The sequence below is a fragment of the Lontra canadensis genome, unplaced genomic scaffold, assembly GCF_010015895.1.
Source record: "Lontra canadensis isolate GAN:19392208 unplaced genomic scaffold, GSC_riverotter_1.0 scaffold31, whole genome shotgun sequence".
In the NCBI taxonomy this organism is placed as follows: Eukaryota; Metazoa; Chordata; class Mammalia; order Carnivora; family Mustelidae; genus Lontra; species Lontra canadensis.
The window spans coordinates 9,028,743-9,047,224 of record NW_022631025.1 but is presented as its reverse complement, the minus strand read 5'-3'; the positions used below and the strand labels follow the sequence as shown (position 1 = coordinate 9,047,224).

General features: G+C 40.8%; 1 protein-coding gene across 4 annotated transcripts in view; it reads left to right on the top strand.

The window, feature by feature from the left end:
- The window catches only part of DOCK8 (dedicator of cytokinesis 8), a 206,189-nt gene that overhangs the window by 31,069 nt on the left and 156,638 nt on the right, over positions 1-18,482 (top strand). For 3 of the 4 annotated variants that reach the window (XM_032866561.1, XM_032866560.1, XM_032866563.1), the window contains exon 2: positions 15,455-15,557. In XM_032866561.1, the coding sequence (XP_032722452.1) occupies positions 15,455-15,557 (103 nt within the window). Of the gene's footprint in view, positions 1-15,454; positions 15,558-16,700; positions 16,825-18,482 lie in introns of those variants that run through there. The other variant, XM_032866562.1, reaches the window with a different exon arrangement.

Here is an 18,482-nt window from a genome sequence, read left to right as displayed (position 1 = left end):
GAAAAAGAGCGTGTGACCTCTCAGCGGGCAAGGATCTGGCCAAGCCCAGGACCAATGATCTGGATAAATCGAAAGTCAGAATGGAGAAACGAGGTGCTTTGAATTAATGGCACCCAACAGTGTTTGTTGAGTTTAATGGAATTCAGGTGGATCAGGAGGGGGACATAAGGGCTCGAAGTCCGCTGAGAACACAGTTTTATTTAGGAATTCCAGGAGACGAAGGAACATAATAATAAAAGAGCCCTCAAGAGACTCTTAAGATGTTCAGGCCCATTCCTATGTCTCAGCAGAAGAATTTATGTTATTTAGAAAGCTGATGACATTGTAGCTTAAAAATGTGTGTGTGTGTGTGTGTGTGTGTGTGTGTGTACACAGTTTCTGTCACAAAATTAGTGCAGCCACAGCACAAACTATATGGAAAAACAGAAGAGAATAGAAGAAAAGATTATTCTTGTCTCTCTAACATACCCGTGAATAGCATTTCCTTCTAGTGGTTTTCCTTCTATGTAATTTTAAATTGTGTATTTAGATTTAAAAATATTTTTTTAAAAAAGCTTATATAATCATAGTGTCTAAGAGCCCAGTCTCTGGAGTCGGATAGTGTTGGTTTCAAATCCTGACTCCAGACATTTCCTGCCCTGAGTTTTGTACTTGTCCAATGGGGGAAGACAAACTCCATTCACAGTGTTGCTGAGGAAATTGGGTGGAAAGGTCCACATCCCGTGGTCAGCGCAGAACCAGGCCTAGAGCAAGCACTCGATCCGTATTGGCATAATTTTCTGTTCTCACTAAGAAGCCATGCCAATGTTCCACAATCCTAATATTTGGGAACATTATCGACATCTAGAAACATGCCTATTTTTATTTCATGAGTCTGGTAAGATTTCATTCCACAAATTCTTCTGTGGTTCAGACTCTGCTTGGAAGAGGTTCTTCTTTGACCAGCTTACTGAGAGCTCTTATTCCTTGGGTTTTCCTCAGAAATTAGACTCATCAAGGAGCAGTCCAAGCAAAAACATACCAATGACCTTTGGGCTTGGAGAGTTTGGTTCATTTGTTCTCTAGCAAGGCTGCGTGACTTTCCTCCAAGACCACAGACTCTGCACCATTGCAGGCATCACTTACAGCCTTGTTGATGGTGGGTTGCTAGGGAGACAGGTGAGAAACCATGGGTGGAGAGAGGAAGATCTCTTACCTCTATTGGACAAACAGCTGTAAACTCAGGCTTAGCCAAATCTACATCTGCAACCTGGACCTATCATTTCTGCCCCAGACCTGCTTATCCTTTTGCCAACTTGACTGCTGCTGGGAGTCCTCTTGGGACCACAAACCCAGAATGTCTAAACCAAATCTTCAGGCTGACAGAAGGTAACCACACTGTTCTGAGTTTTATAGTTGCCCTGTAAAGGAAGGGATTAATTTTTAGATAGCGACTTCTTGCCCGTAAAGGGAAAAAAAGAGCTCGTCATTGAAGACCTTAGTTTTGTTTATCAGATAAACAGATCTTGACGCTACAGGACAGTTATAGGTACAATAAGCAGAATAGCCAGCTGGTTCATGAACTCCTTAAATTTGATGCAAACATGTTGTTCATTCTCTTATACTGCTAAAGTGTTAATTGATAAAATACTATGAAGAACAAGTACGCAAATCCTTTGGCCCAGGAATTCCACTTCTAAAACCTTATTCCACAGCTATATTTATAAATATGTGAATTAGCAAATGTGCAATTTACTGAACATTATTTGTGCTGGCAAAAAGTTGGAGACAACATGGGAATGTGAACTGGTGCAGCCACTCTGGAAAAGAGTATGGAAATTCCTCAAAAAAACTTAAAAAGTTTTGCCATTTGCGATAACAAGGATAGACCTTGAGGGCATTATACTAAGTGAAATAAGTCTGAGAAGGACAAATACTGTATAATCTCACTTATATGTAGAATCTAAAACAGAACCAAAAAACTGAGCTTGTAGATGGGGAGAACAGACTGGTGGTTGCCAGAGGTCCTAGGTGGGGATGGGCAAGATGGGTGAAGGGGGTCAACACGAGCAGACTTCCAGTTATAAAACAGATAAGTCCCAGGGATGTAATGTATAACATGGTGAGTATAGTTAATGGATACTATGTTACAGGGCGCCTGGGTGGCTCAGTCAGTTAAGCCACTGCCTTTGGCTCAGGTCGTGATCTCAGGGTCCTGAGATCGAGACCCATGTCGGGCTCCTTGCTCAGCGGGGAGCCTGCTTCTCTCTCTGCCTCTGCCTGCCTCTCTGCCTGCTTGTGTGTGATCTCTCTCTCTCTGACAAATAAATAAATAAATACAATCTTAAAAAAATACTATGTTACATATTTGAAAGTTGCTGAGAGAATAGATCTTAAAAGTTCTCATCACAAAAATAATTTGTAACTGTATGGTGACGGGTGTTAAGTAGGCTTATTCTGGTGATCACTTTGCAATATTTACAAATATCATTATGTTTTATACCTGAAACTAATATAATTTTATGTCAGTTATACCTCGATAAAAAAATTGGAAAAAACAAAAATATGTAAAGGAGATTAGTTAAGAAAATGCGCATCTATATATCATAGAATATGTATACAGCCATAAAACAAAAAAGGAGCTTAATCTATTAGGTGAAAAGAGCAAAATGCTCATCAGTGAATGGATAAATGGATTGTGGTAAATTCATACAATGTAATACTCCTTCATTAAAAAAAGGAACAACTATTATGTTCCCATTTGTGTACAGTATTGGGGAAAGAATATATATATATGTATTTGCATCTAGACTGCATACGTACAGTAATATCCACAAGACACTATTATGTAGATTGTCTATGGGGAAGGAACTTGCATAACTGGAAGACAAAAGTGAGAGGGAGACATTTTATAATGTTCTTTTTTATATTTAAAAGTACAAAAAATATTACATACTCAAAATAAAAATAGAATAGTTTACAACTATATCTAGATATTACATATAATTTTTCTTTTTTTCCTTTTTGGTTTATAACTAGTTTTTAAAAATTCATTTAATCAGCCTATGTGTATAAACACAAAGGAGAGGTTTAATATTATTCCATCTGCAAAAATTAGCAAATATTTAGAAAGCTAGTATTTTTTTTTTTACTCTGAGTTTAATTCTACTGTGGTGTGTGACTACCTGTTCTATGTGATTTCTGAACTTTGAAATTTGTTGAGGCTTGCTTTTTGGTCCAGTATATGTTTACTTCTGAAAATGGCACAGGAAGAATGTGTACTCTGTCATTAAGTGTAGATTTTCTGTATAGGTGAAATAGATCAAGTTTGTTTATCATCTTCAAATCTTACATATCTCTGATTTTTTGCTTTACACGTTCTATCACTTACCAAAAGAAGTATGCAAGATTCTTTCACTAAAATTATATATTTGATGTTTCTCCTCTTCTGCAGTTCTTGCTTTATATGTTTTGAGCCTTTATTACTTGGCACATACACATTTAAGATTGCTACATCTTTCTGCTGACCTGACTTTTGATCATTCAAAATGTCCTCTTTACCTTTTGTCACACTTGTTGCTTTAAAGTCCTTTTTGCCATATTATTGTAGCTACACCAGATTTCTTTTGGCTATTTTTGCCTGCCTTTTTTCCACCACTTTGTAAGGAGTTTATCTAGGCATTTACCCAAGACAAATAAAAGATGTCCCTAAAAAGGCTTGCCCATGAATGTTAATAACAGCTTTATTTGTAATAGCTAAAAACTGGAGAAAACTCAAATGTCCATTAACAGGTGAACGGATAAACAAATGGTCATATATCCACACAGTGGAAATAGTCTATAATGAAAGGAAATGAGCTATTGAGAGATGCTACAACATAGATCTCAAAATAGTTAGGCTTGCGAAAGAAGCCAGAAAAAAGGAGATCTATTGTATGATTCTATTTATGTAAAATTCTAAAGAATACAAACTTATCCATAATGATAGAAGACAAATGAGCGGTTACCAGGGGAGCAATGGGTTGGGGGAAGGAGGGAGATTAAGAAGTGGCAGGAGGAAGTTTTGTGATTGCAGTGACGGTTTCATGGGTGTAGTTTGTGTCAAACTTATAAATTATCCACTCTAAATATATGCAGCATATTGCATGTTGGTTATGCCTCCATAAATCGGTTAAAAAAGAAAAGTATATATGTCTCTTGTAAGTAGCATAAAGTTTTTTTATGTAATCTGATGATCTTTGTCTTGTAATTAGTGAATTTACTCTAACTACAGTTAATATAATCACTGACATGTTTGAGTTTGTTTTTTTCCCTGCACTCTTTCCTTCCGAAGACTGAGATAACTTATCTCAAACATGATGCTAAACCATTCTACCTATTTCCCTGGGTCATTCTGAGGAATGAGATCATTATATGTAAAAGTCTCAGTGAGTTATAAATCATTATAGTTTTCAATTTCTTTCTTGGTTTTCAGAAATGAGCAAGATGAATCCTAGATAAAATTCTAAAGCAGATGCCCCTTTTCAACAGAAAGGTTTATATTTTGGCAGATTGCCTAGCCCTTTTTTTTCACCTTTTGAACCCCTTCATTCATTTTTCTCGTGCCTTTTGGCAACCACTAATCTGTTGTCTGTATCTATGAGCTTGTTTCTGGTTTTGTTGTAGATTTCATATGTAAGAGATATCATATAGTATTTGTCTTTCCCTGTCAGATTTGTTTCAGTTATCATAATGTCCTCGAGGTCTGTACATGTCGTTGTAAGAGGGAAGATGTCATTCTTTCTTTTTCTTTTTTTAAATATTTTTTTAAATTTATTGGTGGGGGGGCAGGCAGAGGGAGACAAAGAGAGAAAATCCCAAGCAGACTCTGTGCTGAGCACAGAGCCCCATGCGGGGCTCAGTCCATGACCCTGAGACCACAACCTGGGCCAAAATCAAGAGTCAGATGCCCATCTTACTGAGCTACCCAGGCGCCCCAAGATTTTATTCTTTTCTTATGGCTGAATAATACTCCATTGTGTATGTATATACAATTTATTTATCCATTCATCCATTGATGGACACTTAGGTTATCTCCATGTCTTGACTTTTATAAAGAATCCTGCAGAGAACACGAGGGTGTCTGTATCTTTTCATGTTAGTGTTTTTGTATTCTTTGGATAAATATCCAGAAGTGAAATTGCTGGATCATATGGTAATTCTATTTTTACTTTTTTTGAGGAAGCGCCATACTGTTTTCCAAGTGGCTACACTAATCTACATTCCAACCTATAGTGCCTGGGGGTTCCCTCTTCCCACATCCTCACCAACCCTTATTATTTCTTGCCTTTTGATGCTAGCCATTCAGACAGGTGTGAGGTGGTAGCTTCTTGTGCTTCTGATTTGTATTTCCCTGATGATTAATGATTCTGAACATTTTTTTCATGTGCCTCCTTTGGAAAGGACATCTTCTTTGGAAAAATGTCTATCTTCTGTATATCTTCTTTGGAGAAATGTCATTTCAGATCTTCTGCCCATTTTTAAATCAGATTGGCTTTTTGCTATTGAGTTGTATGAATTTTTTAATATATTTTTGATATTGGCCTCTTACCAGATACATGATTTGCAAATATTTTCTTCCACTCAGTGGATTGCCTTTTCATTTTCTTGATGGTTTCCTTTGCTGTGCAGAAAGTCCTTACTTTAATGTAGTCCTCTTTATTTGGTTTTGCTTTTGTTCCTTTGCTTTTGGTGTTAGATTTAAAAAATCATTGCCAAGACCTATTTCAAGGAGCTTACTGCCTATATTTTCTTCTGAAAGTTTTATGGTTTCAGGTCTTATGTTCATGTTTTTATTTGAGTTTAAATGTATATTTCTACTGTGTTTTCCCCCTATTTTTCGACTTGTCTCTTGTTCCCAGAGAGATTAGAATACATACTTACTAGAATTCTATAATTCTATAATTTTGCAGACAATATAGGAACTTTAGAAGATATGAACTCCGTGTACCCTTCCCACCTTTTGTGTTATCACTGACATGGATTTTGGTACTATGTATATCTTGGGTCTTAGTTTTTAAATTTCTTAAGATTTTTAATTTTTTTAAAAGATTTTATTTATTTATTTGACAGACAGAGAGTACAAGTAGACAGAGAAGCAGGCAGAGAGAGGAAGGGAAGCAGGCTCCCTGCTGAGCAGAGAGCCCAATGCGGGGCTCGATCCCAGGACCCCGGGATCATGACCTGAGCTGAAGGCAGAGGCTTTAACCCACTGAGCCACCCAGGCACCCCAAGATTTTTAATTTTTTAAAGAGATCTCTAGGGACGCCTGGTTGGCTCAGTCAGTTAAGCCTCTGCCTTCGGCTTGGGTTATGATCCCAGGGTCCTGGGACGGAGGAACCCCGCATTGGGCTCCCTGCTCAGTGGGGAGTCTGCTTCTCCCTCTCCTGTTCCTCCTGCTTGTGCACATGCTTGCTCTCTCTCTCTCTCTATCCCTCTCTCTCTGTCAAATACCTAAATAAAATCTTAAAAAAATAAAGTGATCTCTGCACCCAACACGGCGCTTGAACTTACAACCCTGAGATCAAGAGTTGCAACTGAGCCAGCCATACAAATAGTGCATATTTTGAATCTTCATTATGGTCATTACTTTGTACTGTCATTGCTGCTTGGATTTACTCACACATTTATCCTTTCGATGCACTTGATTGCTGTCAACACTTCTGTGCCTCCATCTGAAACACTTTTCTGCTTTCCTTCTGTCTAAAGAGCTCTTTACTCTTTCTTTTAGTCCAGCTATCTTGGTAATAAATTCTCTCAGTTTTTGTTCATCTGGTGAAGTCGTTATTTACCCTTCTTAATGAAGGATATTTTCACCAGGTAGAAAATTCTACAGATGTCATTGCATTCGTTTTGGGGTTTCACTTTTTCCCTTGAGAAGCCAGTGATCAGTACTACTATTAGGACTATTAGTCCTACGCTTTGAAGGCGATGTGTCTTTTCCCCAGATTTCTTCAAGAACATTTAAAATTTCACCTTGATTTTTGTCAGTTTTACTATGAGGTGACTAGGTTTGATTTTCCCTGTATTGATTCTGACGGGAGTTTGTGGTGCGGTATGAATCTGGGTCTTTGGTGCCTCTGTCAACAATATTTCTTTAAATCTCACTTCTGCTCCTGTTTTGTCTCTCCTCCTCTTTTGGGACTTTAATTTGCATATGTTAGATCTGTTTCTTTATGTGTCAGGACACTTTTTTGGAGGCACCCCCCCCCCCCCCCCCGCTGTAAACAAGTACAAATATGGGGCACCTGGGTGGCTCAGTCAGTTAAGCGTCTGCCTTCAGCTCAGGTCATGATCTCAGGGTCCTGGGATCGAGACCGTGCTCAATGGGGTGGTGGGGGGAGATTGGCTTCTCCTCTGCCCCTCCCCCTACTCCCTCTCTCTCTCTCAAATAAATAAATAAATCTTTAAAAAAATTAGTACTTACAGGTGTACTTTTATGTATTTATTTATTTTTAAAAGATTTTATTTATTTGAGAGAGAGAATGAGAGAGAGAGAAAGCACACGAGGGGGTGGAGGGGCAGGCAGAGGGAGAAGCAGACTCCCTGCTGAGCAGGGAGCCTGATGCTGGACTCATCCGGGACTCCAGGATCATGACCTGAGCTAAAGGCAGTAGCTTAACCAACTAAGCCACCCAGGCGCGCTATAGGTGTACTTTTAGGTGATGATTCTGCCTCACCAGTAGGACATGACTATGTCAGGAGAGAAACTAACTTATGTCATGTTTTTCTGATAATATATACAGGCTGGGAGACAGTAATGCCTTAGGGAGACCCTGAAGACGTTGGCTCACTCTTCTCTAGGCTCCCTGTGGGAACGCTTAAATGCTTCAGTCATCGAATAAACATTCTTCCTATTCAGAGGAATTTTCCAAGTGAAAGGAATTTGGGACTCCCCGTGAGGAAGAAACATATAAGCCCCACAGCTTGTTAATAAGTGCAAACTTCTCTTTGAAGTCATGTTTCCACCTGTTGAATCATCTTTATAGAAGTTGTCCACTGAGGGCATGTCTGTTTATGAGAAGAGACGGAAAGTATGAGGCAATCTGAAACCTGAAATATCTATTACGAAGCCCCAGGCTGACGAACTTCTGAGGAATTTGTTCCAGACTCCAGTGCTCAAAACGTGTGTGTATACGTAAGGATGGAGTTATGTATGTATATGACAATATCTATAATAGACATAGAATATATATAATTTGCATCAGCTATTCATTTTGTAGCCTTTTCAATTTAAAGGTGCACTTTAGGGCCACCTGAGTGGCAGAGCATGCAACTCTTGATCTTGGGGTCGTGAGTTCCAGTCCCATGTTGGGTATAGAGATTACTTAAAAAAATTTTTTTTTTTTAGATATAAAGGTGGGCTTTACTAAGAGTATCTGAGGATGCCTTTCAGAAAAAGCCTTAGATCATTTTTTTAAAAGATTTTATTTATTTGTTTGACAGAGAGAGACAGCGAGAGAGGGAATACAAGCAGGGGGAGTGGGGGAGGGAGAAGCAGGCTTCCTGCAGAGCAGGAAGCACCCTGGGATCATGACCTGAGCTGAAGGCAGATGCCCAATGACTGAGCCACCCAAGCAGCCCCTTAGATCATTAAAAAAAAAAAAAAAAAGATTTTATTTATTTATCTTGGCGACGTGGCGAGGAGCAGAGGGAGAAGGACAAGCAGACCCCAAGCCAAGCGGAGTGTGGATCCCAATGCAGGGCTGGATCCCACGATCCTCAGATTATGACCTGAGCTGAAATCGAGAGTCAGACACCAAACCAACTAACTGATCTACCCAGGCACCCCACCTTCCATCATTTCGATGTGGTCAGCTCCAGGAACTGCTCACTTGTAAGCCCTGCTGTGTGTTTTCAGACTTGACCCATGCCGTGCTCTGTGATCCAAGCTGGCTTATTTACATCATTCAGAGCTACTTTTTCTACATACATTTAAACATCTTTATTGTGGTTGTTACTCTATACTGCCCTAACCTTATAATTCGGGAAGTTTGGGAAATAACATTCTTTCTTTGCTTACTTGGTGCAAACCGTTGCTGGTCCCGAACAATGGTTATTTTGCAGGGTTTAATGATACCATGTGCCTGTGGTCACATACATGTGTGTGCCACCCACAAGTGTCTATAATTAGCATTTATTACTAGCTCCCTACTTTACCCTTGTATTTGTTGAGTGTTTTGTTAGTTACAAAGTCAGTTGTTAGTTACTAAGAGCAAATTACAATTTTGCTTTTCTCCATTTCATCCCTTTCACTATTGTTTAAAACATATCGCATTTGGGAAAACCCTAAGCCCCTTTGAATACTTACTTGGTTTTTTTTTTCTTGAATCAGTTTTAAAATTCTTCCAACCATTGTGGCTGCTGGCCGTCCAGCATGTAGTGAAAGAATTTTCTTTTAGGGATGAAAGCCAGTGAGAAGCCATCCGGGACGATGTAGTTTCCCAGCACAGCTGCTGGTGTAGATCATGGTGCTAAGTGTTCCATTTAGAGATTCTGGATCCTCTTTGCCAGTTCCAGCTGGAAAGGTGCCCAGATCCGATAGCCCAGCCCCTTCATTCCACATGTAATGAAACTAAGACTCAGCCTGGTTAAGGAATCCACTTGAACTCCAACAGCTGGCAAATGGCTACATTTATTGTAAACAAACAGGACAGACTGATAGTTAAAATACTTGAAGTAGGAGTATGGAAACCTAATACTTAGATGTCATGAAATGGTAAAAGCAAACAAACAAACAAACTGCTTTTTTCCATCAGGTCTGGTCCTACTTTTTTTTTTCCCCCCCCCAAGTATGCCTCGAAAGTCCTCTTTTTGTTAGGGGGTCAGAGGGAGAGGGAGAGAGTGAGTCTTGGGGCTCTTGAACTTCCATGGACTCAATCTCACAACCCTGAAATCATGATCTGAACCGAAATCAACCTACTAAGCCACTGGGCACCTGAGCTCGACAGTCCTCTTATTCCAGAAGCTTCCTAAGCGTTCCTAGGCTGAATTAATAACTCCCTGCTCTTTGCTCACAGGGCACGGTCATATTTTTTTATCGTGATACTCATCATGTTGTATTATAATTATTTATTCAGTTATCCATCTGTCCTCCTCCCTCCCACCCACTGGGCTGAGCCTCCAGGAGTAGCTACAGGATCATCTTGGACTTTAATCCCTAGCACTTGGCAAAGAGCCTGGTACTTTTGTGCTCTCAATGTTTTATGAATGAATGAATGAACTAATACTCTCATAGTCTTGCACTATTAGGGAATCTTTACTGACATAAAATCTCCTGAAGTTGCTGGCTAACCATGCAGTTTTCCAGGTCATGCCATAAAAGATGCTGTTTCTGGACGGGGATAGGGTCTAGGAATCTGCATTTTATTAAGCAGCTGATAATTTGAAGCCTATGGTCCATAGACTGCACTTGGCAAGCTCTGCTCCATCATTAGTTCCACTGGCCCTTAGTCCCAACTGTGTGTATCACAATTATCCATCCATCTGAATAAACACAGCGCTTTGCTACACATCCCCCTCTACCATTTTGACTCCTGAGTATGGGTACCAACATTTAAAACAAGTTCCAAATCTCCCTCCCAGTTTAATATGTATAAATCAAGAAAATAATATTTTAAAGCATTTTGAGTTATTAGAAGAAGAGTGTCTTAGCTCATCAAGGAAATATCATGATACATATAAATCTGGCATCAGGAAAATTATCTGAGACTTGTTGAATTTGGGCTGAAACTCAAGTACAGAAGAAATAAAACCCACACGCCAGGACTACCTGCATGGACACAAGTCTGGATGACTTCTTGCCTGGGCTGAATTCTCTTAGCTGTGTGGGCAGGCTTTCCCCTTCACTAGGGTCAATGTAGAGATGAGGAGGGTTGATTCTGATGCTGGGAGGCTAGGTGCTCTTCTGAGAATGAAGTTCCATATCTTGGAAATTTAAACAATTTTTAAAAAATTTGAAATTTACAAAACTTTAAAAATTCCCAAGACTGTACCTGTGCCTGCCTGCCACTTTGTATGTACACACCTTTTTTCAAAATGCCGAACTTAAGCAGCTCTACATCACAGAGAGCTAAATGAGGTGGTTATTAAGCTACCTTTAGATAATTACCGAACGGAATTTTAATCCTTTTGTTGTATTTACACACACCATTAGTCATTTCTATTCGGTTCCTCATTCTGCTTTTCATTTGTAACTTACTTGGTATGCGCCTTTCCGTGGGTGAACCTAATTCACATTTTTATTTGAGATGGTTAAAATCACATTTCACCTATTTGCTGTTATTTGCTTCGTGCTCTCCCTTGTGTTAGATGTTTCGGTTATTTTCAGTTATTTGCCACCATATGGAATTCTGATATTCATTTCTTTTTTTTTATCATTTTTTTTAATTTATTTTCAGCATAGCAATATTCATTGTTTTTGTACCACACCCAGTGGTACTCCATTGCTCCATGCAATCCGTGCCCTCTCTAATACCCACCGCCTGGTTCCCCCAACCTCCCACCCCCCCACCTCTTCAAACCCTTCAGATTGTTTTTCAGAGTTTCTGCTCAAATTATATGTTTGTTTGAATCCCACGGTATATACTCTCCAAAGTGAAGTGACTACATTGAAAGGTAACGACAGTTTTAGGGTTCTCGTTGTGTATCACAGTGTTGCTTTCCAGAGGCACTGAACCTATATACAACCCTGGGGGGTTCCACCGAGGTGTGAGGCGTGCCGATTTTCCCACGGTTTGACCAGCACATGATTTTGTCATTCTAGCTTATTTTTGTTGGTCTAGTATGTGCACAGGGCCTCTCCAGAGAGATTTAGTTTTGATGTTCTTTAAACGATGGACGTTCTTTTCCGTGTGGGACAATTCACTATTTTCATTTTAAGGACCAACAATTCCTCTCCATGTTTGACAGTTTTGAAGGGACGGGTTTAATTGCCTTCTGTAGAACTGATCCTGTAGGGATGAGAAATGGGGTCAGGCTCAAGTGTTAGGGAAGAGGATCAGTTGTACGGCTCCGAGTTGGGAACCCGATGTGGAGAATCGCCATGGAAATGCCCGCAGACCCTCTTTAAGGAGGATTGAAGAGTGGAAACATACTGATTCCGTGCTGAATTAGATCCTGGGGTTTTGGCATAGGGTGATAGATTTTGCTTCAAGATGGAAGCAAGAATGTGTCCCTGCTTCCTTTCTTTGACTCTCTGTAACACCACACCTTTCCTGATCCTTTTTAGAAGTTCCCATTTAAGGGGCGCCTGGGTGGCTCAGTGGGTTAAGCCACTGCCTTCAGCTCAGGTCGTGATCCTGGGGTCCTGGGATCGAGTCCCGCATCGGGCTCTCTGCTCAGCGGGGAGCCTGCTTCCCCCTCTTTCTCTCTGCCTGCCTCCCTGCCTGCTGGTGCTCCCTGTCTGTCAAATAAATAAAAAAATCTTAAAAAAAAAAAAAAAAGAAATTCCCATTTCAGGTAGACCCGTCTAGTCTACGGCAGGAAGAGCTTCTGAAGGAACAGGCGACGAAATCATGTTATTTGAGAGGTCCTATGGGGAGGCCTTGGGGGCAGAAGTCTCAGGAGCAATAAGTCCTGTCTGTTGAAGGCCCCCAGGTCACAGCAAAGGGCCTTTGCTTGGTTGTCTCATTCCTCTGTGTGTACCATCATCTCCCCAAGTAAGCACATAACTGAACACCATGGTGGTTTGGTTTCTTTTGTAGTGCCAAATGCAAGATACAGGGTTGTTCATGCAAGATGGGCCTTTTGAAATGGCCAGGGGTCTAATCTGTTGGTTTTTAAAAATTGGTGATGGTTCAGCTTGTAATGAAAATCAGCCTATTGAGTACTTGGAATCAAATTCTGAAGGTTTTCCTCCATTCTTGGCTCTTTCATTCAATTTGGTAATTTTTGCCTTCCCTCTTGTGTCTTTAGGACACTTACACACATCCGTATCTATATCTGTATTTTTATCAGCTTTATTGGGAAATAATTCACATACCACTTAGTTTACCCATTTTTCATGCACGATTTGCTAATTCTTAACATATTCACAAAATTATGTTTCTGTCACCACAATCAATTTCATTTATTTATTTTTTTAAAAAATTAAAAGTTTATTTATTTGAGAGTGAGTGAGAGAGAGCACAAAGTTGGTGAGGGGGAGAAGGAGAGGGACAAGCAGACTCCCTGCTGAGCAGGGAGCCTGGTGCAGGGCTCCATCTAAGGAACCCGAGATCATGACCCGGGCTGAAGGCAGACCCTTAACCGACTGAGCTACCCAGACAGCCCACCACAATCAATTTTAAAACATTTTCATCACCCCAAACCTCGTTCCCATTAGCAGTCACTCCCCATTTGTCTCCAAAGCCCCAGCCCTACGCAACCACTCATCTCTTTCTGTCTCTGTAGACTTTCTTGTTCTGGAAATTTCATATAAGGGATAATAAAATGCGTGGTCTTTGGGTTTAGCTTCTTTCACTTGACGTGATGTTTTCAAGGTACATCTATGTTGTCCTATATGGTAATACTTCTTTCCTTTTTTGTTGCTGAATAATATTCCTTTGCATGATAGACAGAATGTTGTTTATCCAAGCAACAGGTGATAGACGTTTGGGTTGTTTCCACTTTTCTATTATGAATAATGCTGCTGTGAGCATTCATGGCTAAATTTTTGTAGGAAATTATGCTCTCATTTCTCTTGGGTGTACTCCTAGGAGTACAGTTGCTGGGATCTATATGGGAACACTATGTTTAACTTTTTGAGGACCTACGAGACGACTTTCTAAAGCACTCGCATGATTTTATATTCCCACCAATAACGCGCAAGGCTCTGATTTCTCTGTACTCTCACCAACACCTGCCATCGCCTGTCTTTTTTTCTGAAATAGCCATCCTAGTGATTGTGAAGTGGCAGCCCCTGTGGTTTTGGTTTGCGTTTCCCCAGCAGATCATAGAATACTTCTTATCCTCGTGTGTTCTTACACTTAAAAAAATTAAATAAGGACAAGATCTCAGGAAATTCAGGAATACAATGAGAATGAACTGCTTTCACTTCCTGTGGGAGGGGGTCTCCCTTCACTGCTTCATTCTGTGGGGTCCCCCCTGCCATGAAGCTGCTCCGGCCATTTTCTTCTATCCTCGTCCCCACTCATCATCCAGAATCCTGGGGAGGAGAGATCATTGTCCTGTGTTGGGTTACGTGCCCACCCCTCTGTTTTGTAGTTACGCCTAGACAAAGTATAAGATGAGAGTGTGGATCCTGGAAGGACATTGAGGTGCTCTCAGATTGGGGGAATGAATGCCCCATGTGAGACCAGAACAGGGTTTCTGCCTTTCTGGAAGTACCACGTTGCCATGTCGGAGGGCCAAGCAGACCATGTCAGAAACCTTATCGTGCAGGGTAATTACCAATTATGCCTTAGCACACAGTGTCATGGAGAGAACATAATAAGCTTTATTTATAATATTCAAATATTATATTTTAAAGTCATCATTTAAAAAATTTATATAGCCCTTGGCTCAATAAACAGCACGTTTCAAACACACGATCTTACCCGATCCTCAGGAAACGTCTGTTCGTGTCTCCTTCTGTTATGTAGTTGTCTCACTGGGGTTTAAATACACTTCAGAGAACTAGCCCAGGAATCCACCCACCAACAAATGAGATCGGATGAGAAAGGTGACGTGAGAAAATGTATTCTGAGCTCCGAACAAATGACTAACACATGAGTGCCTCAAAGACAATCTGTTTGCAAGCTGGGGTTTCCCTGGTCCACAGCTCGGGCCAGTAGGTATGAGCAGACAATGGGGAACAACTTTCGTGTACCTGGTTTCCAGCTACCAAGGATGTTGGCTGGGGACAACAGTGTTGGGCTATGAATGACTCAAAGGATCACTCTGCTAGGAGCAGTTTGGAAAGAGTGCAGTCCTTGGAATCCTACGTAGCACTCAGGGTACCTGGAGGAAGGTGGGATTGTTCATATCATAGATCTCTAGAATGTTCTGTCTTAGCAGGCAGCCGACCAGAAGGGTTCAACTGCTTAAAATGAGAATGGCCGGATCAGAATGGCAGCATGGTTATTAAAGGACTCTAGTCTGAGACCAGATGTCCTCATGCAGAGACAAGGCCTCTGAATGGCTCGGGAAGAAGGATCCAGGCACTCTGGATCTTTCCTCTGGCCTCAAACTCTTCCCCTCCTTCATGCTCTCATCCTTTCAGTATTGGGCAGCAGCCATGGTCGGCTGTGGGTGTCCTGGCCTTTGTGAACTTTTCGAGGCTGTATATGGTCAGACAAGAGCTACGCTGTCCACTCATAGGCCGCTGAGGACATGTTAGTTCCGCCAATTGCCCAGCCAACGCCTGGGTTTTATAACACGATACCAAAGATCGTATCTGTAATTGTGATATCTGTGAAAATATCTTCTTCATTTGGATGTTTGTATTTTACCCAAGGTATTCTTCCGCGGAAATAAGGAAGCAGTTCACTCTCCCTCCGAACCTTGGCCAGTACCATCGACAGAGCATCAGTACCTCTGGCTTCCCCTCTCTTCAACTAGTAAGTATGAATATGGGTTTGCTTAGAGAATGGTCACGTGCAGAAAGGCGCAGCGTGTCTTTTGCTTCCTGCTTCTCCTTTGCTCTTCTGCTGCCGCCTTACACCTCCAACTACCAGTTCCTACCTCCATGCCTGCTTCTTGACATCACACGGTTTCCCTCTCTCCTTCCATCTGCGGGAGCGGAGAGTACGGTGTGGACCTCCAGGGGCTGTGCTTCTGAAGTCTCGGGTTTTAGTGGGCAAACAGGCTGCTTGATTTCCCCCAAATTATGATTCATATTTTGGGGAAGGGCGGAGTGGCCTGGAACCCAACTATCATTTGTAAACAGGCTTTTATTAGGAAAATAAATCCCGAAATCTGGAAAGCCAAGTTAGGAACCTTAATTTTTAAAAATGGTTTTCTTGGACATATAATTTACACAACAATAAATTCACTCATTTTAGGTGTACGGTTTAATGAATTGGGCCAGTTTCTAGTCATTTAACCCTTACTCAATCAAGATACAGAACAGTCTCTTTACCCCAAGATACCCCTCATGCCCCTTTCCAGTGGGTCTCTTCTTTCAGCCCCCAGCCCAAGGCAATCACTGATCCACTCCTGTCACGATTTTGCCTTATCTGGAACTTCATATAATTGGAATCACGAAACAGACCTTAATTTTTTTTTTAAGATTTTTATTTATTTATTTGTCAGAGAGAGAGAGAGAGAGAGAGAGATAGAAGAAGCATGGGGAGCAGCAAGCAGAGGGAGAAGCAGACTCCCTGCTGAGCAAGGAACCGGGGATCATGACCTGAGCTGCAGGCAGATGCTTAACCAACTGAGCCACCCAGGGGTGTCCAGACTTTCATTTTTGAAACACACTCCCCCTTTTAATTTGAAGGTTGCTTATATTTTTACATTAACACTTACTGTCAAGTGTGTATTATGTGTTACATTATTTGAGGGCTAAATGCCAGACATATGTCAGGTGGGCTAAACCTCACTTAAACGAGATGATTTGTAAAACCAGAAGTTGAGTATTCACTTCCTTTGTGTGAGGCTACAGCCCTCGCTGTTCTCACTTCCTCACACACAGCACGGCGGCACCTTCTTGCTTCTAGTGGTTATCTTGAGGAGGTTAGGTTTTTTTTTTTCATTTCTCACTTATTACTTCAAAACCACTTCTGCTCTTCGAAGTTTTGTAACCTTCCACTTGTTTCCGGTAGCTGCCATCTTGCCTCCTGTAACAATTACAAGACACGGCGTGTAACTCTGTGTCTTTTAAAGGTATGTTTGCTGCAGTGATGTGTGGTGATTTCAGTAGGATAATTTGTGTGTTGTATCATGGATGAAATGAGAGTAGCAAAAAGTGGATAGCACCTTTTACTGCAAGAGGTAATGACATTTCTTCAAAAAAATCTATTTATGACTTCGGTGGCTTGCTAACTGTCCTTTTTGTTTGTACTTTTCCTGTTTCAAAATTGCAGATTATAATAAAAGCACATTCAAGGCATGATGTCTGTGCTTTCAGATGGATTAGATAACCTTTAGACTAAAATATTAGCTATGGGTTTTTTTTTGTTTAATTTGATGCTAATCTATATTTCATTGAAAACCCTCCCCAATTTTTTTTTTAAATTTCTGCCTCACATTGTATTCCAAACTGTGCAGAATTCAGTTAAAAAGTGACCAGATACATGTTTATAGTTCAAACAAGGTAAGGAGGGAGGGTTTGGTGCCTCACTTGTTGGTTAATTAAGACTGTGGCTCTCTGCAGTGGCTGTCTTGAAGTGGACATCATCATTAAGAGGCTTTAAGGAAGTTGAGCTCGCAAGCATTAACCCCTTCTCTGCACACCAGCTTTGACGTTAATGCTGCTGTCTTAAGATTTTTATTTAAAGACAAAGAAAAAAAAAACTTGCTGAATGTCTACAGGTGTTCTTTTGGTAATTTTGCCTCTTTACCCGTAGGTTTTGACGAAAGTGAGTTTTGGTGAATTTCTTTGTTAGCTAGGTAGTCAATTACCATGCGGCTTAACTACCCATTTTCTAACAGAGGCTATCAAAGAAGTCGCAAAAAGAAGCAGCAACGTTTAACTACACAAGATTCATGCTGTTCCTGCCTGTCCTAATTTATTCCTGGTTCTATTTGCAAATAAATAGCCTTTAAAATAGCCATATATTTAAAATATATGGCTCTTAGCATTCCAGGTTAGCTCCTGGTTATCTCTGCCCAGATCACAACTCCAATTTCAGCACTGGGTGCTGCCCTGGACCCTTCTTGTTAATTGCACGAGGAGGAGGAGAGGCATGAGGGAGGTAAGGGGACTTATTTTAATTCCCCTTTTTTAAAAAAATGCACAACCTATTGAGGAAATCACCTTAACATTTACCTGCCGTCACGCTGTCATATCACCATGAAGTGGCCTTTCTTTTCCCTGAGTCGTCTTCCCGAATGAAGGCTCCTCCAACAGAAATCATCAACCTAATGGTGATTTCCCTTTACCTTAAAAAAAAAAAAAAAATCCATTTCGTAGAAAGCTAAATGGGACATTTCAGCAAGCTTCATTCCTGGCAAGGCAGAGAAGGAGCTTATCATCTAAAGACTCTGAGACTGAACTAGCTTTAAAAAACAATTTTCTTTTTTTTTTTTTAAGATTTATTTATTTATTTATTTATTTGACAGACAGAGATCACAAGTAGGCAGAGAGGCAGGCAGAGAGAGAGAGAGGAGGAAGCAGGCTCCCTGCAGAGCAGAGAGCCCGATGCGGGGCTCGATCCCAGGACCCTGAGATCATGACCTGAGCCGAAGGCAGAGGCTTTAACCCACTGAGCCACCCAGGCGCCCCTAAAAAACAATTTTCTTAAATGCAAAGCTATTGGCTGTTCATTGTACGACTTTAGACAATTGGAAAATAAGACCAAGTGCATTTTGACCTTTGTTTC